General features: G+C 43.6%; 1 protein-coding gene and 1 long non-coding RNA gene across 2 annotated transcripts; one reads left to right on the top strand and one right to left on the bottom strand.

Moving 5' to 3' along the window:
• Nucleotides 1–1,968: 1,968 nt before the first annotated feature.
• Nucleotides 1,969–11,656, top strand: LOC120486014 (extracellular calcium-sensing receptor). Its single transcript, XM_039681849.2, has 6 exons — nt 1,969–2,472; nt 2,549–2,837; nt 2,919–3,674; nt 3,787–4,014; nt 4,888–5,011; nt 10,427–11,656. Exons 1-6 carry the CDS (start codon nt 2,192–2,194, stop codon nt 11,338–11,340), a joined length of 2,592 nt encoding a protein of 863 aa, XP_039537783.2. The 5' UTR covers nt 1,969–2,191; the 3' UTR covers nt 11,341–11,656.
• Nucleotides 11,657–19,855: 8,199 nt separating this feature from the next.
• LOC120459745 (uncharacterized) lies at nt 19,856–20,444 on the bottom strand. The gene is made up of 3 exons (XR_016145435.1): nt 20,328–20,444; nt 20,140–20,200; nt 19,856–20,037 (listed from the first exon to the last, which is right to left on the bottom strand). It is a non-coding gene; the product is annotated as an uncharacterized LOC120459745 (long non-coding RNA).
• Nucleotides 20,445–21,257: the final 813 nt, after the last annotated feature.

The raw sequence follows: 21,257 nt of genomic DNA, 5'->3' as shown, positions 1-21,257 counted from the left end.
CAGTTGGATCAGTACTAGATTTTCTTCAAGAGAAGTTTTCTTCAGGGTTTTCTCCCTCCACCTTGAAAGTATACGTGTCAGCCATATCTGTTTATCACGTTTTTATAGAGGGTGCGTCAGTGGAAAGACACCCATGGGTAATTCGCTTCCTCCGTGGTACTTTGAGGCTAAGGCCTGCGGTACGCTCGAGGGTGCCGACTTGGGATTTAGCCATTGTATTGGAAGGTCTAGCCCTGTCCCCCTTTGAGCCCATTGAAGAGGTTTCAGAGAAGTGTCTCTCATTAAAAAGTTTGTGTCTTCTTTCTGTCTCTTCTCTTAAAAGAATCTGGAATTTACAAGCATTGTCAGTTGCTCCCTCTTGTCTTGAGTTTGCGCCTGGTATGGTGAAAGCATTCCTGTTTCCAAAAGAAGGTTATTTGCTGAAGACTAATGTGGCGGATCCAATAATTTTGCAGGCCTTTTCTCCGCCTCCATTCCAAAACCAGAACCAGGAGAAATTAAACTTACTTTGCCCAGTTAGGGCTTTAGATGCATATGTCCACAGAGCTGCCCTGTGGCAAAAATCTGATCAACTTTTGATGTGTGTTTGTGTGTTTTGGGTCCTTGAGTAAAGGGAAGCCCGCATCCAAGCAGACTTTGAGTAAGTGGATAGTTGAAGCTATATCACTTGCATGATTCGGCCGGTCATCCATCACCACCAAAGATCGGAGCCCACTCAACTAGGAGTATGGCTGCTTCAATGGCCCTATTGTCAGGAGTTTGATTTGATTTATTGGTTTATTTAAAAGGGGACAATGCAATTTCATAAAACGCATGAACAAACAAAAAAAGCCAGAATTAGCCAAAAGGCTATTTTTCATCTGTAGTCCCCTGGCCAAGATGTAAAAAAAGCATTACAATACAAACAAGAAAATACATTTATAAGTCTATGGCAAATTGACTAAAAAAATAACTACAATATAAATAACACTATAAGATAACTTAGGGTACACTGTACCTGTTACAATAATAAGATACACAAAAACACATTTACAAAAAGGCTATAATATATTAAATATATGATACAGCTCATGGTTCGGTTTTTAATGTTGCCAGACATAATTGTTAATGAGACAAATTTTCAAGTTTTTATAAAAACCTTGTAAGTATTGAGCTGTCTAATCTCCTCAGCTATAAAATTCCATTCAACAGCGCCCCTCACTGACCAGGCCGAGCAACTAAAAGCGCTCCTGCGCAGAGGGATGACACAGTCCCCTCTGGCAGAGCCTCGGGTGACACTCTCAAAGCTGTTTCTTTGGCTGATGAACTCAGCCAGAGGAGCTGGGACCAAAGCATGTGTCACTTTGCATATAAGATTCAAATCTAAAAACTTATGAATACTTCAGGAGGTATTTCAGGAGGTTTTACTTCAGGAGGTTTGTGATGCAGCTGGATTGTCCTCTCTGCACACCTTTGTAAAGTTTGATAACCTGGATGTGGCTTCTACTGTGGGTTCTCAGGTGTTTCTAGTATAATGTGCATTATGATTTCACATATACAGGCACTTGAGGGAACGAGATGCTGCGTTGCTTTGCCATATTCCCTGCATGCCTGTGATCAACTTGTTCAACCTATTAGAAGCTAGTGTTTGTTCGGTCCAGGGGTGCTTTATAGGTTCCTCCCGCCTAGGACGTCCCATTACGCTATTGGACTGATTTCACGAGTGCTTCATGACGCAATCATGAAGGGGCATTCCTGCAGCGCAGTGTCTCGTTCCCTGTCAGGAAACCATGGTTACATACGTAACCTGAGACGATTTACTAAATTCAGATTATATGCAGCATTATGATTGGAAGAATAATATAAAATAGAATTATATTATATCACATGTTAATAATGCTATTAGCATTGGAAGTTAAAATGATTACATTCCTATAAGAACTTCTCATGGGGGTTACAAACATATGGCAAACTGTTTTTATATGAAACCAAATGGGTATATACTTAGGAACTAGACAAAAGATGACGCTAAGAACATGTTAGATGTATTTTGAGTAGAATTTTCAAATACTACTAGATACTACCTTATCTCACAATTCATTAGCTTATGGCAGCGTGAGAAAACCTCTGGTTTATTACACCTCTGCTTGACCGAATTAATTTGTCTAATCAGGTCATTGGCTACTTTCTCAATCAGTCAACCATATTAATTATGCATATAAGAGTGCAAATACTGTATCATATACTTTGCATTTGGCCATCACTGTGGAGTACACTCACTGGGATGCTTCTCTTTCTTTATACACTCCTGCTTTTCCATCAACTTCATACAAAGGCAGACCACACTCCTTGTCAAACAATGGGAGACCCTAAGTTCCCTCTTCTTTCTAAGGATGGAGATTTAACTATTGGAGGAATTTTTGCAATCCACAGAAAAGAAACATTACCTTCTTTTGATTTTACACAAAAACCTCAACTTCTGTCATGTTCCAGGTTTGTTACATTGGAAACTATTTGTCAAGTTAGTTTCTAATTAGCTAACTGATTTATTGTTGTTGTTTTTTTACAGTGTGAATCTGAGAGATTATCGTTTGGCACAAATCATGATTTTCGCAATTGAGGAGATTAACAGAAGCAAAAGTTTGCTCCCAAATGTTTCTATTGGTTATCGTATCTATGATACATGTGGTTCAAGACTGTCTACCATGAGTGCAACTATGGGACTGATGAATGGTCAGGAGTTTGGAGCAGAACACAGATGCAATGGACAATCTCCTTTACATGCTATCATAGGTGAATCAGAGTCTTCTCCCACAGTGATTTCGTCCAGAACTACAGGACCTTTTAAAATTCCAGTGGTAAGGAGCGATAACACTACATGTTTGACATAATCACCATATTGATGACTGTATCATTGTCTCCGGTGATTTCTTTTTCAGATAAGTCCCTCAGCCACTTGTGAATGTCTCAGTAATAGGAAAGAATACCCCTCTTTCTTCAGAACTATTGCTAGTGATTATCACCAGAGCAGAGCACTTGTATACATAGTCAAGAACTTTGGCTGGCCTTGGGTGGGAGCTGTGAACAGTGACAATGACTATGGAAACAACGGGATGTCCATATTTCTGAAAATAGCTCAGGAGGAGGGAATTTGTGTAGAGTACTCTGTGAAATTCTACCGAACAGAGCCTGAAAAACTTAAAAAAGTAGTAGACACTATAGAACGAGGCACAGCAAAAGTGATTGTTGCCTTTGTTTCATTTGTTGAGATGGGCTTACTTATTGATCAGTTAAGTATTCGGAACATTACAGGCTTCCAAATGATTGGTGTAGAATCATGGATAACTACAAAGAATTATATCAATCCAAATAGTTTTAATTCCATGGGAGGGTCACTTGGCTTTGCAGTGAGAAAAATAAATATTGAAGGGTTTGAAGATTATGTTAGAAAAGCATTCTGGGATACAGCTTTTCCATGCCTAAAAGGTGAGGGGAATTCTACTCAATATGCCTTAATTTGCAGCAGATATGAGGATATATTTGCACTAAAAAACTACACTGAAGATGTTCCTGAACAAAGATATGCAAGCAACGTCTACAAAGCAGTTTATTCTGTAGCTCATTCACTGCACAAGCTACTTGAGTGCAAAGAACCAGAAGGCTGTGAGAAAAGCCTGACAATACAACCACATGAGGTAAAATATAAAAATACAGATGAATAGAGAGGGAGAATAAAGGGAAACATAATTTTGTTGGATATGTTAAATGCCTCAGTGATAATATCAAAACTGTCTCTTTTTTCGCTAGGTGGTTGAGGCTCTGAAAAAGGTCAATTTCACTATAAAAATGGGTGATCGTGTATGGTTTGACAGCACTGGTGGTGCAGTAGCACAATATGAAGTTGTGAACTGGCAGCAGGACTCTGATGGATCATTCGAATTTAAATCTGTGGGTAACTATGATGCCTCACTGCCCCCTGACCAGCGCTTACAGCTTAATGCTAAAGAGATCATTTGGACTGGAGGACAGCTGAAGGTAATTGGAAATATGTAGGTTTCTCCTACAGGGTTTTAAGAGAACATCATCAAAAAAAAAAAAGTAAATATTTTTATTTAACTTTATGAAAGGTATGAGGAATACCTAATTAGTTTAGGATGGAAAATGGTTCCACAATGTAAAAAATATATAATTTACATTTGTGAACTGTAAGAAGCTAATGTCATTAGCTGTGAGTCACAATTCTGTAAGTTAACACTTCACAATATTGTTGATTGTTAATTCATGTTTGTTCATAAAACAAAATGTAAAAAACCTTTCTTTGTAAAGCTGATTTGTTTAGAAAACAAACTGCATTAATATCGGATCAACAAGGATAAACATTTTCTTTATTAGGCTACATTTTGTGATTTCATGATATAGGATGAGGGTCATCAATTTAAAGTAGCATTATGGATGAAACTTAACATGACAACAACAGTTTGTTTATCAATATCCAAACAAATAGAATAGTCTTAAAGTATACCAAGCCTTAGTCCAAGACCTTAGTCACCAATATGCGTCAAGCTTGTCCTACGCTCTTTCTGACTCCCACGAATAGAGGACACTTTCATACACAAGAAGATAATTTAACACACACACAAGTGGTTGCTGTGGTAATAACCAAATATCATGCCTGTAAGGGGAATTATCCTGCATCTGAGGCCATCACTAAATATTGGCAATAACAATAAGTAAAACCAGCAACATTGAAAGAAAAAAAATACACTATAGCACCACTTAGCGTCCAACCAGCTGTAATGCTTGTATAACCACTTTGAATGCAGATGCTGGTGTGAAAATTATGATATTGTGGCAATATCAGCATCAGAGTCAGTAAAATATATCCATATGTATATTTTTTACATGTAGAAGCCAAGGTCTGTCTGCAGTGATATCTGTCCTCCAGGCACTAGGAAGGCTGCGCAGAAAGGAAGACCTGTCTGCTGTTATGACTGTATTCCATGTGCAGAAGGAGAAATCAGTAATGAGACAGGTAATTTTCAGCACATCTCTCAGTTCCCATTCAGGGAACTTCGAGCTGCGTGTAAACGCCGTGGGAACGCCTCTGCGTGACGAGTCATGAAGCACGTATGAAATCTGTCCAATGGCGAGACGGAACGTCATAGGCGGGGTGACGTATCGACCAGGAAACTATAAAGCATCCCCGAAACACAAGCGCAACAGCTTCTGAGTCTTCACAAGCGCTCTATGTATGAATATTGTCTGTCTGTCTGATATTGTATATATATATATATTGGAAAATATGGCGAGCAAACAACAGCAGAATTTCAGAAAGTGTGTTCATCCCTGCCCTCGCTTCATCACGGGTGGGGATACACACGATCTGTGTGTTGTTTGTTTGGGAGTGCAGCATGCTCAGTCGGCTCTCGAGGGGGCCGGCTGTGAGCACTGCGAGTGTCTGTCCATGAAGACACTTCGCTCCCGCCGGGCACTCTTCGAGGAGAGTGGTTCGGTGCGCGCTCCCCGCGGCTCGGGTCCCGCTGCTGCCGAGGCACAGCGAAGGCTTGCGTCGTGGGGTTCGCAGATGGATCTATCAGCGGGGATTGAGACGGGCCCCGCCCTTTCTCTGCCCTTACCTGGTAGATCCAGTGCCTCAGTTCTCGCTGCGGGGGTCCGCGTTGCGGTTTCTCCTGCCCGGGCTGAGGCGCCATCACTTCAATTATCCAGTTCTGAGGAGCTGGATGTTGAAAGTGTGGATGCAGAGTCTATGGACTCAGTGGAGATCGGGGACTCGCCATCCCAGTCTCCCGCGAATGTAGAGCTGATGGAGGTTTTGACTCGGGCTGTGGAAAAATTAACCATTGAATGGCCAGTTGAAAAACAAGAGTCGAGAGTAAAAAGTAAAATGGATGAGAGATTTTTAAAATCACACTCACTACCTCCACGCCGGTGTTTGCCCTTTTTTTCCCGATCTACACACCGAGGTGTGTAGATCGTGGAACAAACCAGTGTCAGCTAGAATTTTGACACAACAGACCTCTATGTACGCTAATATTGCTGGGTCTAGGGGACACGGTTATGGGGCGATGCTGAGGATGGAGGAAGTTTTGGCGAGCCATCTTTCTCCTGAGACGGCATCGTCTTTTAAAACACCGGCGTTGCCCACCAAGCCACTCAGAAATACTTCGGTTTTGGTGGGCAAAGCTTATTCAGCGGCGGGACAGGCAGCATCTTGCTTGCATACGATGGCCATCCTCCAGGCGTATCAAGCAGATCTGCTGAAGGATATGAGCGAGGGGGAGGTCGTCAGCACTGACGTGATTAATGAGCTGCGTCAGGCGGCAGATATTTCTCTCCGTGCCACCAAGGAGACGGCCAGATCAGTCGGCCGCTCTATGGCAGCCCTGGTGGCCACGGAGAGGCATTTATGGCTAAATCTGGCTAATATGAAGGAGAAAGATAAAGCTTTTCTCCTGGATGCGCCGCTGTCGACCGAAGGTCTTTTTGGTGGTTCTGTGAACGCAGTGATTGAGAGATTCCAAGAGGGAAAAAAGCAGGCAGCGGCGCTCCAGAAATGTCTCCCCGTCCGTACTCATCCTTCGGGGGCTGCTGGGCGAGAGCAGCCCCGCCCGTCGGGTTCCTCGCATAGGGCGCAGCAGAAGAAGAGCGTCGCGTCTCGGGCTCCTCCCCAGCAAAACTGGGCTGAGACGCGGCGTTCTCAGGCGAGGTCTTCCCGGGATAGAACCGATCTGAGGACGGTTATTGTCGCCAGGAAGGCTTCGTCGAAGAAGTCCTGACGCCACTGGTGTCAGGCTACTGAGGGTGGTCCCCACCGTGAGACAGAGGTGTTCGCCGCTGAATCCGGCGCCCGCTCTCTCTCGGTGCCCTCAGGGGTTCGTTCTGCCAACCCTGCCTGTAATAGGGGGTGCAGACGGTCCCAGCGAGCGATTTCCCGAGGGACGCTCGTTTGCTCCGAGGAGCGATACAGAACGGTCGTTGAACCCTGCCTGTGCGCGGTCACAGGGCGCTGTTTCTGTTTTAAAAACTACTCCAGAGGCCAGTCTCGAGAGGCTGGTACCCTTAGTAGAATTTCTGGTAGAATGGGGAAGTCTTCCAAATATATCTCGTTGGGTCCTGCAGACTATCGAACGCGGGTACGCGATCCAGTTCAGGTCGCGTCCACCTCGTTTTCGGGGGGTTTTGCCCACAGTGGTGACCCCCGAGCAGGCTCTGGTTATGGAACAAGAAGTGAAAGCTCTGCTAATGAAGGGGGCGATAGAACGAGTTCTTCCTCCCGACAGAGAGCTGGGGTATTACAGCCGGTACTTCATTGTTCCGAAGAAGGATGGGGGGCTGCGTCCGATTTTAGACCTGCGCCTCTTAAATCGGTCAGTAGGGAAGCTCAAGTTCAAAATGCTGACTCTCAAGCAGATCGTGTCACAGATCAGGTCCGAGGACTGGTTTGTCACGATAGACCTAAAAGACGCGTACTTCCATATCTCCATCCTTCCGCAACATCGGAAGTTCCTGAGGTTCGCTTTTGGGGGCGAAGCGTACCAATATCGGGTCCTTCCATTCGGCCTAGCGTTATCTCCTCGAACCTTCACGAAATGCATGGACGCGGCCTTGGCTCCGCTGCGTCTCCAGGGCATTCGCATTTTAAATTACATCGACGATTGGTTGATTCTGGCTCAATCAGAGCATCAGGCGATTCGGCATCGAGATGCCGTCCTCGCCCACATCAGAAGGTTGGGGTTGAGACTCAACGCCAAGAAGAGTGTGCTTTCGCCAGTTCAGCGGACCACTTTTCTAGGCGTGGTATGGGATTCGACGACGATGCAGGCACGTCTGTCGCCGGCTCGTATAGCCTCGATTATCTCGACTGTCACGCAAGTGAAGCTAGGCCAGTCACTCACTGTAAAGGAATTCCAGAGAATTCTGGGTCTGATGGCAGCAGCATCCAACGTGTTACCGTGCGGCCTGCTGTACATGAGACCACTACAGTGGTGGCTCAGGACCAAGGGGTTCTCCCCGAGGGGAAACCCGCTCCGCAAGATCAAGGTCACGCGACGTGGTCTCCGTGCCCTGGCTATGTGGAAAGAACCTTGGTTCCTGTCCCTGGGACCTGCGCTGGGAGCCCCGTGTCGCCGGGTAACGGTGACGACGGATGCCTCTCTCACGGGCTGGGGAGCGATCATGAGTGGTCGCTCGGCCCGCGGGCTGTGGCAAGACCATCATCTCCGATGGCATATAAATTGTCTAGAGATGATGGCGGTGTTTCAGGCTTTGAAACACTTTCTCCCAGACCTCAGAGATCATCATGTTCTTGTCCGGTCAGACAACATGTCTGTGGTCTCTTACATAAACCACCAGGGGGGTCTGCGCTCACGTCCATTGTACAAGCTGGCGCGCCAGATCCTGTTGTGGTCCCAGGGGAAACTTCGGTCGCTGAGAGCGATTTATATCCCAGGATACTTAAATCGGGGAGCGGACATCCTGTCGAGGCAGGGGCCGAGGCCCGGGGAGTGGAGACTTCACCCCGAGGTGGTGGAGCTCCTTTGGAGACACTTCGGTCGGGCCGAAGTGGACCTCTTTGCGTCCAGGGAGAACTCACACTGCCCGCTGTGGTTTTCCCTGAGTCCTCCAGCTCCATTGGGGCTGGATGCGTTGGTACAGGAGTGGCCGATGGCACCCCTGTACGCTTTTCCCCCGATTGCTCTGCTCCCAGGGGTTCTGGAAAGGATTCGCCAGGAGGGGGCCAGTGTACTTCTGGTGGCCCCCCGTTGGCCAACCAGGGTATGGTTTGCGGACCTGATTTCCCTTCTCGAGGGTCCTCCTCTGGAGATTCCGGTCAGGAGGGACCTTCTGTCTCAAGCGGACGGGGGGATACTCCACCCCCGTCCGGAACTGTGGAGGTTGTGGGCTTGGCCTCTGAGGGGGCCCAGCTCATAGATTCAGGTCTCTCGACTGAGGTCGTGGAGACCATCCTCCAGTCCAGAGCCCCATCCACGAGGAAGTTGTATGCCTCGAGGTGGAAACTGTTCACCTCTTGGTGTGGAGAGCGACAGTTGGATCCAGTTAACTGCCCGTTGCCGGCAGTGCTGGAATTCCTTCAGGAACGCTTCTCCACAGGGTTATCGTACTCCACACTAAAGGTGTACGTGGCGGCCCTATCCGCTTACCATGTCCCTTTGAGTGGAGCTTCTCTTGGGAGACATCCCCTGGTAACCCGTTTCCTTCGTGGTATCCTGAGGCTGAGGCCGGTAGTGCGTACGAGGGTACCGACCTGGGATCTAGCGGTTGTGTTGGAGGGGCTCTGTTTAGCCCCTTTCGAGCCCATTGATGAGGTGCCTGAGAAGTTTCTTACTCTCAAAACCATCTTTCTCCTAGCCATCTCTTCCCTAAAGAGGATTGGAGATATTCAGGCGCTGTCGGTTTCCCCCTCGTGCTTGGAATTTGCTCCCGGTATGGCGAAGGCTTTCATCCTCCCTAGACCGGGGTATGTTCCGAAGGTTCCAACTACGGTTGTCAAACCTTTAGTGCTACAGGCCTTCTGTCCTCCTCCGTTTCGGACACCAGACCAGGAGAAACTAAATCTGCTCTGCCCGGTGAGGGCCTTAGACGCATATGTCCACAGAGCTGCCCTGTGGAGGGAATCAGAACAATTATTTGTCTGCTTTGGGCCTCCTAATAGAGGTTCTGCGGCGTCTAAGCAGAGAATGAGTAAGTGGGTGGTCGAGGCCATTTCACTTGCTTATGAGTCCTCTGGTCAGCCTTCTCCCTTGGCTGTCCGGGCTCATTCAACCCGGAGTATGGCTGCCTCTAAGGCATTTTTATCAGGAGTTCCCTTGTGTGACATCTGTGAGGCGGCAGGATGGTCTTCACCTCACACATTTTTGAAGTTTTACCATCTGGACTTCAGCTCCACCCCTGGGGCTCAGATGCTTTCGTCAGAATGTGCACTCTGATATTCATACAACGGACACCTGCTCGCATGGCGGCGTTGGTATTAGCGTTCCCACGGCGTTTACACGCAGCTCGAAGTTCCCTGAATGGGAACGTCTCTGGTTACGTATGTAACCTTAGTTCCCTGAAGGGAACGAGACGCTGCGTGTCTATGCCATACTCCCAGCATGCCCGTGAGCGCTTGCTTCAGTCCTATCAGAAGCTGTTGCGCTTGTGTTTCGGGGATGCTTTATAGTTTCCTGGTCGATACGTCACCCCGCCTATGACGTTCCGTCTCGCCATTGGACAGATTTCATACGTGCTTCATGACTCGTCACGCAGAGGCGTTCCCACGGCGTTTACACGCAGCGTCTCGTTCCCTTCAGGGAACTAAGGTTACATACGTAACCAGAGACGTTTCACAGAAAATTGTTTAGTTGCTATTCATCAATAAATTTGTTTTCCTTTTGTCTCTAACTAATGATTACAACTTAATTTTCAGATTCAATTAACTGCAAGCAGTGTCCAGGGGAATACTGGTCTAATGTCGAGAAAAATAAATGTGTGTTAAAGACTGTAGAGTTTCTGTCATTCACAGAAGTTATGGGTATAGTACTAGTCTTTTTCTCACTGTTTGGAGTAGGATTAACTCTGCTCGTGGCCATCCTGTTTTACAGTAAAAAGGACACACCAATAGTAAAGGCCAACAACTCAGAGCTTAGCTTCCTGCTACTCTTCTCACTGACTCTGTGTTTTCTCTGTTCACTTACTTTCATTGGTCGGCCCACTGAGTGGTCCTGTATGTTGCGTCACACAGCGTTTGGGATCACCTTTGTCCTCTGTATCTCCTGTGTTCTGGGGAAAACATTAGTGGTGTTAATGGCCTTCAGAGCTACACTCCCAGGAAGTAATGTCATGAAATGGTTTGGGCCTTCACAACAACGACTCAGTGTTCTTGCCTTTACACTTATACAGGTTCTTATCTGTGTTATTTGGCTAACAATATCCCCTCCATTTCCCAACAAAAATATGAAATATTACAAGGAAAAGGTCATTATTGAGTGCAGTCTGGGTTCTACTATAGGTTTCTGGGCTGTGCTGGGTTACATTAGCCTCCTGGCTTTTTTGTGTTTTGTTTTGGCTTTTCTGGCTCGTAAGCTGCCTGACAACTTTAATGAAGCCAAATTCATAACATTCAGTATGCTCATATTCTGTGCTGTATGGATCACATTTATCCCAGCTTATGTCAGTTCTCCTGGAAAATTTACTGTAGCTGTAGAGATATTTGCCATTTTGGCCTCAAGCTTTGGTTTACTATTGTGCATATTTGCACCTAAATGTTATATTATCCTGTTTAAGCCTGAACAAAATACAAAGCAACATATGATGGGGAAAATTACATCTAAGTCCTACTGAAACATAAAATGTCTACATTTACATTGAAATATTTTTTAATAAAAAAAAGTTGTGCTGATTTATTAAATGCACATTTCAGTGCTTTATTTTATCCACACACAAAATATGCTGCCATGTTAGTTATTTAAAGGGACATTACAGTTTTTTACAGTCGCTAGGACACATTTCTTAATACTTAGGTCACTTTTTCAAAACTCTTCACACAGTGAGCACAACAGAAGTATATGTGGGCTAAACTGTGGATCAATTATCATTGCTTTGGCACAAAATGCATTCAATGACTACATCTTTCAAATTACATTAATTCTTTTCTCACTTCGACACAACAACCATGTTCCTATAGGCCAATTTGCATATGCTTACACACTGTTTTCAAAACTTATGTTCAAAACAATAACATAATAGAAAACTGAATAAGACAGCAATTTGCTACATTTCTACAGTAATTATTTAATGAAATATATTTTGCATCTTAAAATTAAATGCTATAAAAATAAGTGGACAATTGGACCAACCACAGCTGATTCTCATTGTAGATGAACATCAACACAGGTGTTACCCAGACAGCAAACTGACATTGAATCAACGTGGAAAGGACGTCTCTCATGACATTGAAACAACGTTGATTTTGCTCATCGAATTAACGTTGAACCAACGTCAGACGCGGCATTCTTCAAAGCTAAATGAAAATCGAAAATTGGTTTGCTTTCATAACGTTGAAACAACGCGTTGATTTCAAGTTGATTTTCCGTTAGTTTTGAAAGAATGACGTATCTGACGTTGGTTCAACGTTAATTCGATGAGCAAAACAATGTCAGATCAACGTTGTTTCGATGTCATATTTCCACGTTGATTCAATGTCAGTTTGCTATCTGGGTACTCTTTCTATTTCATTACAAAAGGAGACAACTGCTGAAGAGGTTTGTATTGTGATGTAAACATGGACCCAGCCAGAAACAGAGAAGTGGCTGATAAGGAAGAAGAGGGGCTGGGAGGGGGTGAGGAATACGTATGCGTGGTGGAAGAAGAATAAGAGGAAGACAAAGAGCTGTAGTCTCAGATGAGATCAGAGCTACTGTAATTGATCATGTAGTAAATCATGGTCTCTCAATGAGAGAGGCTGGTCAGAGAGAGCATTACTATAGTATCTGTATCAGTGGATGGTGTGTATACAAATTCTTGTATTTTGGAATTTCTCAGTGCAAAAAAATAAAAATAAAAGATATTGAAGCATTCTGCATCATGTCTGATTCATTCCAGTAAACTCTATTGCAGTGAATTATAAACAAAGATTGTATAATGCTACATGTTGTAGGTCATTGTTTTGTGGGTGACAAAGTGTGTTTGTTGGCTGTCAACCTTTGCTAGTGTTATGGAAGAATGTGTTGATTTTAAAAATGAATGAAGTGTTTTGGTAGTTTTAGTGCATTTTGAATGTGAAATTAACTGCTGTGCTGAGCTGAAAGCTGGTTAGGAGAACTGTGTGAAGAGTTTTGAAAAAGTGACCAAAGTATTGAGAAATGTGTCCTAGCGACTGTAAAAAACTGTAATGATAATGTTTTGGGTACTGAATTACATAGTTCTTTACAATGTCTTTATGGGTATCTACCCCTTTAAGAGCATCGTTTCGCATGATAATTTGGTTGTAATTTACATGTGAAAAACGTGGGTTTTACCAACAAGTTAGTGTTTGTTCGTTATTCATTGGTGAATTATTGAATAAGCTCATCTGATATCTACGTAATGTGAAGTTTGATTGGATCTTGAGAAGGGGGAGGGAAAAGGAGATAGAGGAAGAGACGAGGCGAAGGGGGAAGGTCTGTGTCGAAGCGCGCCGATGTATGTGTGAGAGAATCACGATTAATCCGAATAGGATTGATTGATTTTATTTCTTTGAGCAACGAAAAGTATTGAAAGTATTAGAAAAGTATTGATTTAGCAGCATTTGTTTTGTTTCGTAAGGTTTGCTGGCTGTAAACTGAACGCTGAGTTGATTTTCTGTTTAGCAGTACACTTGTGTGAGTTCCAGACGAGTTAGTGCTTACTACAAACGAAATAGTGACTGAGTAGCTAAATACTAAAGTGGACTTTAAAGGGTTAGTTCACCCAAAAATGAAAATTCTGTCAGTATTTACTCACCCTCATGTTGTTCCAACCCCGTAAGACCTTCGTTCATCTTCGGAACACAAATTAAGATATTTAAGATATTAAGATCGCTCCTGCATACAGTCCATAGGCTTCTTGAGGGACTGGCTCTTGCTGTCCCCGAAAAGTCATTAAAGACATCGTTAAAATAGTCCAAGTAACTACAGGGGCTCAATCTTAAGTTTATCAAACGACGAGAACACTTTTGTGCGCAAAAAAACAACAAAAATAACGACTTTATTTCAACTATTCACTTCCTTCTCCATGAGCCTGTAAGTCAGTTAACGTAGTGTGATTGCGTAGAGCTACGTCACAAGTAGGCTCACTATTGGCCGACGCTGGTCATGTGTGTGTGATGCCTGTGACGTACAATAACAGAAGCTTACGCTATTAAACTAGTAACCTGACTCGCGCAGAGGGAGAAATAAACGAATAGTTGAAATAAAGTAGTTATTTTTGTTGTTTTTTTGCGCACAAAAGTGTTCTCGTCGTTTGATAAACTTAAGATTGAGCCCCTGTAGTCACTTGGACTATTTTAATGATGTCTTTAATGACTTTTCGAGAACAGCAAGAGCCAGTCCCCCAAGAAGCCTATGGACTGTATGCAGGAGCGATTTTAATATCTTAAATATCTTAATTTGTGTTCCGAAGATGAACGAAGGTCTTACGGGGTTGGAACAACATGAGGGTGAGTAAATACTGACAGAATTTTCATTTTTGGGTGAACTAACCCTTTAAATACCAGCGTGAATAGCCGTGATAAGGAGAAGCTGCACGATCCTAGCCTGGTAATACCAGACTCTGCTACTTCACTTTGCTTCGTAGACAGAGTCTGGAATGGCATAATAGAGCAGTGTTTCCCAAACTTTTTTTCTGGCGACCCACATTTTAAAGTCGATAAATCCTTGTGACCCAAAAAACATTAGGCCCATATAGTTCATATATCACGACGAGAATTTATGCATTAACAAAATATGTATGACCATTTTTTAAGGTCATTTTTTAAGCTTCCAGTTAACTATTTAAAAGAGATACAGATATTTGACAAAGCACTTTTTTTGTTTAACCTGGCTGTTGTTGACAATATGCAGAGGTGAAATGAGAAAGGAAAAGTTGACAGGGCATCTCATTGTTTTCATATTCTCATAGTTACAGTGTACATAATTTACTATAATAATTATTATAGGCTTAAATTAAAATATTCTGACACTGAGACTTTGTAACCATGCATGGCTCACTACCACTGCATAAAAATGCCTAAACAGGCACAAAAAAAAAAAAAAAAAACTACACACACGATTAAATACATATTCCTCTACCCCCCTAATAAATCTAAGGCAATATAAATGACTATAACATAGCATTCAATATAAATATTCCACATTTATGCCCAAACCATGGTAAATTATTACATTCAGGCTATTACATGGTAAATGTTTGTAAGGGGGGTTATTAGGGCATTTAGTCTTCTAACTTTATTCATGTTTCTTCTATTTTTCTCATCAGTAGTGTTGGGAATGTTAAGACTGTTTCATCCGATTTAAAACTAGTTAAAATCATTGAGTGATGTGTGGTTTGTAAGAGAGAGGAGTACGTGTCCGACGCTTCTTAAAGGATGTCGCGCAACGTTGTTTAATAATAGTGTCCGGGACCGGGAGTAAACGCAACTCCTTTAAGCTTTGCGTTCCGTTATCCACTGGGCCGTGCTGCCTAGTTCAAAGTAAACTAGTGAAACGACTGAAACCAGCGCTATTTTGTTCTCTATTTGTTGTTACTTACCGAGAAACCGCTTCAGGTGAACAAATCCGAATCGTTTCAGACCGTTATGCACGCGCGTTTGGCCAATGGCCAATTCATGGAAAGGAAATAATCAAACCAACGAATGATTATTATCGCTGGTTCAGTCGACAGAAATACGGGACACACATAAAAACTGCTGAAATATTCGGACTGTAAACTTTTCTCTCAGGTCAGTCGGAGTGCTCATGGTACACACACAGTGCGTGCGTATAGTCATCCAGCTGCACGCGCCACTGCGTCCACGCGCATATCTAACCAAATTTAGCCGCGCGGCACCACCAGAAAATAGGAGGAGAGGGAGGTTGGGGTGCCCTCGGCCGTATGGAGATGATTGGCGGGCCGCACTTGGCCCGCGGGCCGCCAATTGAATAGCCCATATCTAGAGAGTAGCCTACAACACACTGAAAAATAGTGCTCGACTTGGCGACCCAGACAAAATCTCCCGCGACCCACGTGTGGGTCGGGACCCCGACTTTGGGAATGACTGTAATAGAGAAGTGTTTTCTCTCTCGCAAGGGAGCGCTTCTCTGAAGTTTAAAATCATTGGTTACCCGTAAGCCAATCAGATAAGTTTATTTATGACGTATGTTATGCGCCGACACGGCCGCATCGAGACATTATGTATCGAACTCAAATCTATGATCGAACTTCCACTGTAGACAGGGAGCAGCGCTTTTGTAAGGGCTGCAAAATGTGTGCCAACCGGGAATGAACAATTCACAAACTAGGTTATTTATATGAATTACTGAGTTGCGGCTGCCCCGCAGCATCAGCTTGCCCTGCTCTCACGAGCCATGACTGATTTCCGCCGCCCCGCAGCGCCGCGAGGACGAGCCCCAGCCCCTGCTCTCACCCTTTACTGTCTATGGCTGTCTAGTCATTCGAGTGATTTTGTTTATTTAAGTGGCTTAATGTTATAATTTTAACAGCCACATTCCCCGATCACATCCACCTACGCAATGTTGATCATATTCTGAATTAAGAAATCATATTGCAATAAAAAATTATTTACAGGGAACATAATCACTTTACCTTGCTTCCGAGTCTTACGTTCATTTGTCACGTGACATACACAATGAACAGATTGTTCATGAATCACATATCTGGGACAAATGCAGCAGGATGTCGAAACGAAATATGGTGGATTATTATTATGATAATAAGAGCGCGCCAGGAGCGTTCACAGCTGAGGAAACCGACATTATTGTCATGGCCGTAAAAGACGGATAACTGACGTTGAATGGGGGTAAGTTATGTCCTTATAGTTATGCATATAGTTATGGCCAAACAGGTCTGATCCGTCATTACTACAATTAGCCTGAAAAAAATGGGTAGCCTAAATGCCTAAGCTTGAAGTGTTAATATTTGTCCTTGTTATAATGATTTGCAAAAATAAAAACGTCTGCACGCGCCGGTCCTAGCTGTAAACACTGATGATGTGAGCGAAATACTGGAGTGAACATGGCTGTAAACGACTTTTGCTTCAGTTTGAAAAACCCCGGAATGTTCTCCATAACAGAGCGAATTGCATCCCGTGTCTTGTTTCCCATTTCTGCGGTTGTTTCGGTATTCGGTTTTCGATTTCTCTAACCTACAATGTACTCCTCGGCGCTTAGCGGCTACGTCACGGCTCTCAGCCTGCCCTCTGTTCGTTGATTGGCCGGCTGTTTCAGGCCGGTGGAAAACTGAAAGATAGGCCGCTATCTCAGACTGACTACAGGAGCGAAATGAAATTAGCGGAAGTAGGAAGTCTGACGTAGTCAGGCTAGCACGATCCAGGTAGCGCCCTGAATCACCGAGAGGTTCAGGGTTCCCCTGGCAACGGGGGATTGCAAGGATCCCCAGGACGCGCATATCAGTGAGAATTGAGTGATTAAAGTTTCCTAACGAGGGAGGACTTTTCACTACGAAGTTGAGGTACCACCTTTAATATTTATTTGGCTCTTTGGAGTGAAGCGGCCAATTATACTTTTGTTTTGCGGCCACAATGCACTCGAGCAACGGTTACAGGCCTGCAACGAGGGGTGAGCGTGATTGTGTGTGTGTGTGTGTCACTGCATGAAAAGTGGGATTTTCGTCCCCGTAAACTGTCGGAAATCTCCCTAATTTTCGGCAGTTAACGACAATTTACAGACTGTGAACGTCGCGTTCCACTGTGCCACATATTGACGGAAACGAACCATGACGTATGCATGGAGCGCTCGCAGAGGTGTGAATGGCCCTAATTAGCATATGAATAGCAGCACTGCGCGCGCCTTGCCAGAGAATGGCTTGAATTTCCTCACTCAGTATTGGTTGAAATTCACTACATTTAAACAAGATAATCACTCGTGATTGGTTGGCAGATCTGTTATTATTGGTCAGCTTACATAAAATTATAATAATAATTATTTATTTATATATATTCATATGATATGCTATTATGTTGTATATTCATGTCATTGTTATCCTATGGACTAAACTATTATTAACATCAAGGACATGAATTCATTGAGGAAAGGAACATATGCCAGATACTGTTTATTCAAAGAAATAGCTTTATTAGAACAAACACACAATGTACAAAGCATAGGAGAACATCTTCAAAGCACAGAAAACATGTCCTCCACCCTCTGGAAACATGGGATAACATACATACAGCACTACAGTTATACAAATAAATCAATAATATATTGCATCTTTATTCAAAAATAAATTGCCCTGAATGGCATCAGAATTGGGCACCAGATATATCAAACACAATGTACAGTGGAGGCAGAATTGTGAACAAATAATAAGGATGTAATTTATAGGGATAGTTCAGTTTGAAATTAATTTTTGATATGTTTTAGCTTACCTCAAGGGCATCCAAGATGTAGGTGTCTTTGTTTCCACAATATTTTCAATTTTGATATTTTTAGGTCAAACCGTTCTTGTCTGTCAGTCATATAATGGAGGTCTATGGTCACCACCTCAAAGAGCATGCACAGAGAAGTCCAAATTAAACATGATTTAATGACTCATAAATTAAGTACACATTGATGGCCTAAGACACGAAACGAGCGATTTGTGAGAGAAAACAAACAGTTTATATATATATATATATACACTCACCGGCCACTTTATTAGGTACACCTGTCCAACTGCTCGTTAACACTTAATTTCTAAGCAGCCAATCACATGGCGGCAACTCAGTGCATTTAGGCATGTAGACATGGTCAAGACAATCTCCTGCAGTTCAAACCGAGCATCAGTATGGGGAAGAAAGGTGATTTGAGTGACTTTGAACGTGGCATGATTGTTGGTGCCAGAAGGGCTGGTCTGAGTATTTCAGAAACTGCTATTCTACTGGGATTTTCACGCACAACCATCTCTAGGGTTTACAGAGAATGGTCCGAAAAAGAAAAAACATTCAGTGAGTGGCAGTTCTGTGGGCGGAAATGCCTTGTTGATGCCAGTGGACAGAGGAGAATGGCCAGACTGGTTCGAGCTGATAGAAGGGCAACAGTGACTCAAATAACCACCCGTTACAACCAAGGTGGGCAGAAGAGCATCTCTGAACGCACAGTACGTCGAACTTTGAGGCAGATGGGCTACAGCAGCAGAAGACCACACCGGGTGCCACTCCTTTCAGCTAAGAACAGGAAACTGAGGCTACAATTTGCACAAGCTCATCGAAATTGGACAATAGAAGATTGGAAAAACGTTGCCTGGTCTGATGAGTCTCGATTTCTGCTGCGACATTCGGATGGTAGGGTCAGAATTTGGCGTCTACAACATGAAAGCATGGATCCATCCTGCCTTGTATCAACGGTTCAGGCTGGTGGTGGTGGTGTCATGGTGTGGGGAATATTTTCTTGGCACTCTTTGGGCCTCTTGGTACCAATTGAGCATCGTTGCAACGCCACAGCCTACCTGAGTATTGTTGCTGACCATGTCCATCCCTTTATGACCACAATGTACCCAACTTCTGATGGCTACTTTCAGCAGGATAATGCGCCATGTCATAAAGCTGGAATCATCTCAGACTGGTTTCTTGAACATGACAATGAGTTCGCTGTACTCAAATGGCCCCCACAGTCACCAGATCTCAATCCAATAGAGCATCTTTGGGATGTGGTGGAACGGGAGATTCGCATCATGGATGTGCAGCCGACAAATCTGCGGCAACTGTGTGATGCCATCATGTCAATATGGACCAAACTCCCTGAGGAATGCTTCCAGCACCTTGTTGAATCCATGCCACGAAGAATTGAGGCAGTTCTGAAGGCAAAAGGGGGTCCAACCCGTTACTAGCATGGGGTACCTAATAAAGTGGCCGGTGAGTGTATATACATACACACACTGTTCATTTTCTCACACGAACCGCTCGTTTCGTATCTTAAGCCATCAATGTGTACTTACAGTTACGAGTCATTAAATCATGTTTAATCTGGATTTCTCTGTGCATGCTCTTTTAAGAGATCCCCATAGATTTCCATTATATGATTGACAGACAAGAATGGTTTGATGTAAAAATATAAAAATTGAAACTACTGTGGAAACAAAGACACCTACATCTTGGATGCCCTTGAGGTAAGCTAAAACATATCAAAAATTAATTTTAAAATGAACTATCCCTTTAAAACTCTTAATTCAAGTCCTGTAGGCTCATCGGGGCGTAGTGAATCCTCCACCTCCAAGTCTTTGCGACGCGTGCTTGAGGTGCTCACACACGTTCACCTTGATGTACATACACCTCAGTGGCTATGGAACCAAATTTCATGATCCCTTCTGCAAAGTTGAAAAAGACCAATGATTTAGATGTATGCAAAGACAATCTGCCCCAAGTCCCCACATTTGTAAGCAAAAATATGTTTCCTTTGCATCCACTACCTGGTTTCCTTCAGGCGATGGCGGATGTCGACCAGTAGTTTCAGGACATTTTTCTGGAACACTGAAATAAACAAACACATTTGGTGAGGTTTGCAATGCTCTAATTAGAATAGCAAAGTTTGCTAGCTCACAAGAGAGAAGGTGTCTATTAAAAGTGTCTTCTCCACTGCCAATAGATCAATACTTACCAGTCTCAGTCACTGCATCTCCCAGTCTCAGTCACTGCATCTACACCACAAAAAATGTGTTATACAAGTTATTATCAAATGATGAAACTGAACATATTTATAAGATGATAAATAATAAATCTGCAATATTGTAACAATTAGAGATATATCTATAAAACTTGGTGAACTGCAAAGTACTTTGATGAAAATTGCGGCCTTAATTGTAAAAAAATTCTAAATTACTTGATTTCTAGTTCAAAGCAATGTGTACACTGTGTAACAGGCATCCAGGGTCATATGACCACCACCTGAATAGCAAAATAATCCTAAATGAGCTTAAAGGTGCATTGCGCAACTTTTCATGTTAAAAATAGCCGTTTTCTAACCCATACATGCTTAAACAATCGCCTGATGGGCTGAATGAGCCCTTCTTTGATCACTGCGATCGCCTCTATAACCCTGTACAGTGAAATATATAAGAGGGATTCGGGCTCGAATCTGAGACTGGGCGTGACGTCATGCGCGTTCACGCTCGCCTGGCTATGTCTGGCAGGTTCGTGTAGCTATTTGCCGCCGTTCTCCGTATCAGAGAAGACAACTCGAGCGACACAACTCTAGTCAGCTTTCCACAAAAGTAGACGATGGATTCAAAGGGGCTGTTTACACCTGGTCACTTCATGTGTCTTCTGTGATCGGATAGCTATTCGATCGTGAAAAGACCAGGGTGTAAATGCCCTCCGAAACGCATTCGAGACGGATTTGAATTCGATCGCTCAAACCACTTGAGGACGTGGTCTGTGCCGTATTCCAGACGAAACTGGACAAGTGTAAATGCATCTGGTTGTTAATACCAAGCTATATGTCATGATATTTTAGTCATATATGACGACGCGCATCACCTGAGCAGCTGAGCTGAGCCCCTTCATCAAGCGCCGCAATCTATCGCAAATC

The sequence above is a fragment of the Pimephales promelas genome, chromosome 10 (genome assembly GCF_988280905.1).
Source record: "Pimephales promelas chromosome 10, fPimPro1.hap1.1, whole genome shotgun sequence".
Lineage (NCBI taxonomy): Eukaryota > Metazoa > Chordata > Actinopteri > Cypriniformes > Leuciscidae > Pimephales > Pimephales promelas.
This window is presented reverse-complemented; position numbering and strand designations above follow the sequence as displayed.

Excerpts from the sequence above, each read along its gene's own strand:
- LOC120486014 (XM_039681849.2), top strand. The coding sequence starts at position 2,192 with ATGCATATAAGAGTGCAAATACTGTATCATATACTTTGCATTTGGCCA. Across the intron at positions 3,675-3,786 it reads TGACAATACAACCACATGAG|GTGGTTGAGGCTCTGAAAAA; the intron begins GTAAAATATAAA and ends TTTTTTCGCTAG. Across the intron at positions 4,015-4,887 it reads GGACTGGAGGACAGCTGAAG|AAGCCAAGGTCTGTCTGCAG; the intron begins GTAATTGGAAAT and ends TTTTACATGTAG.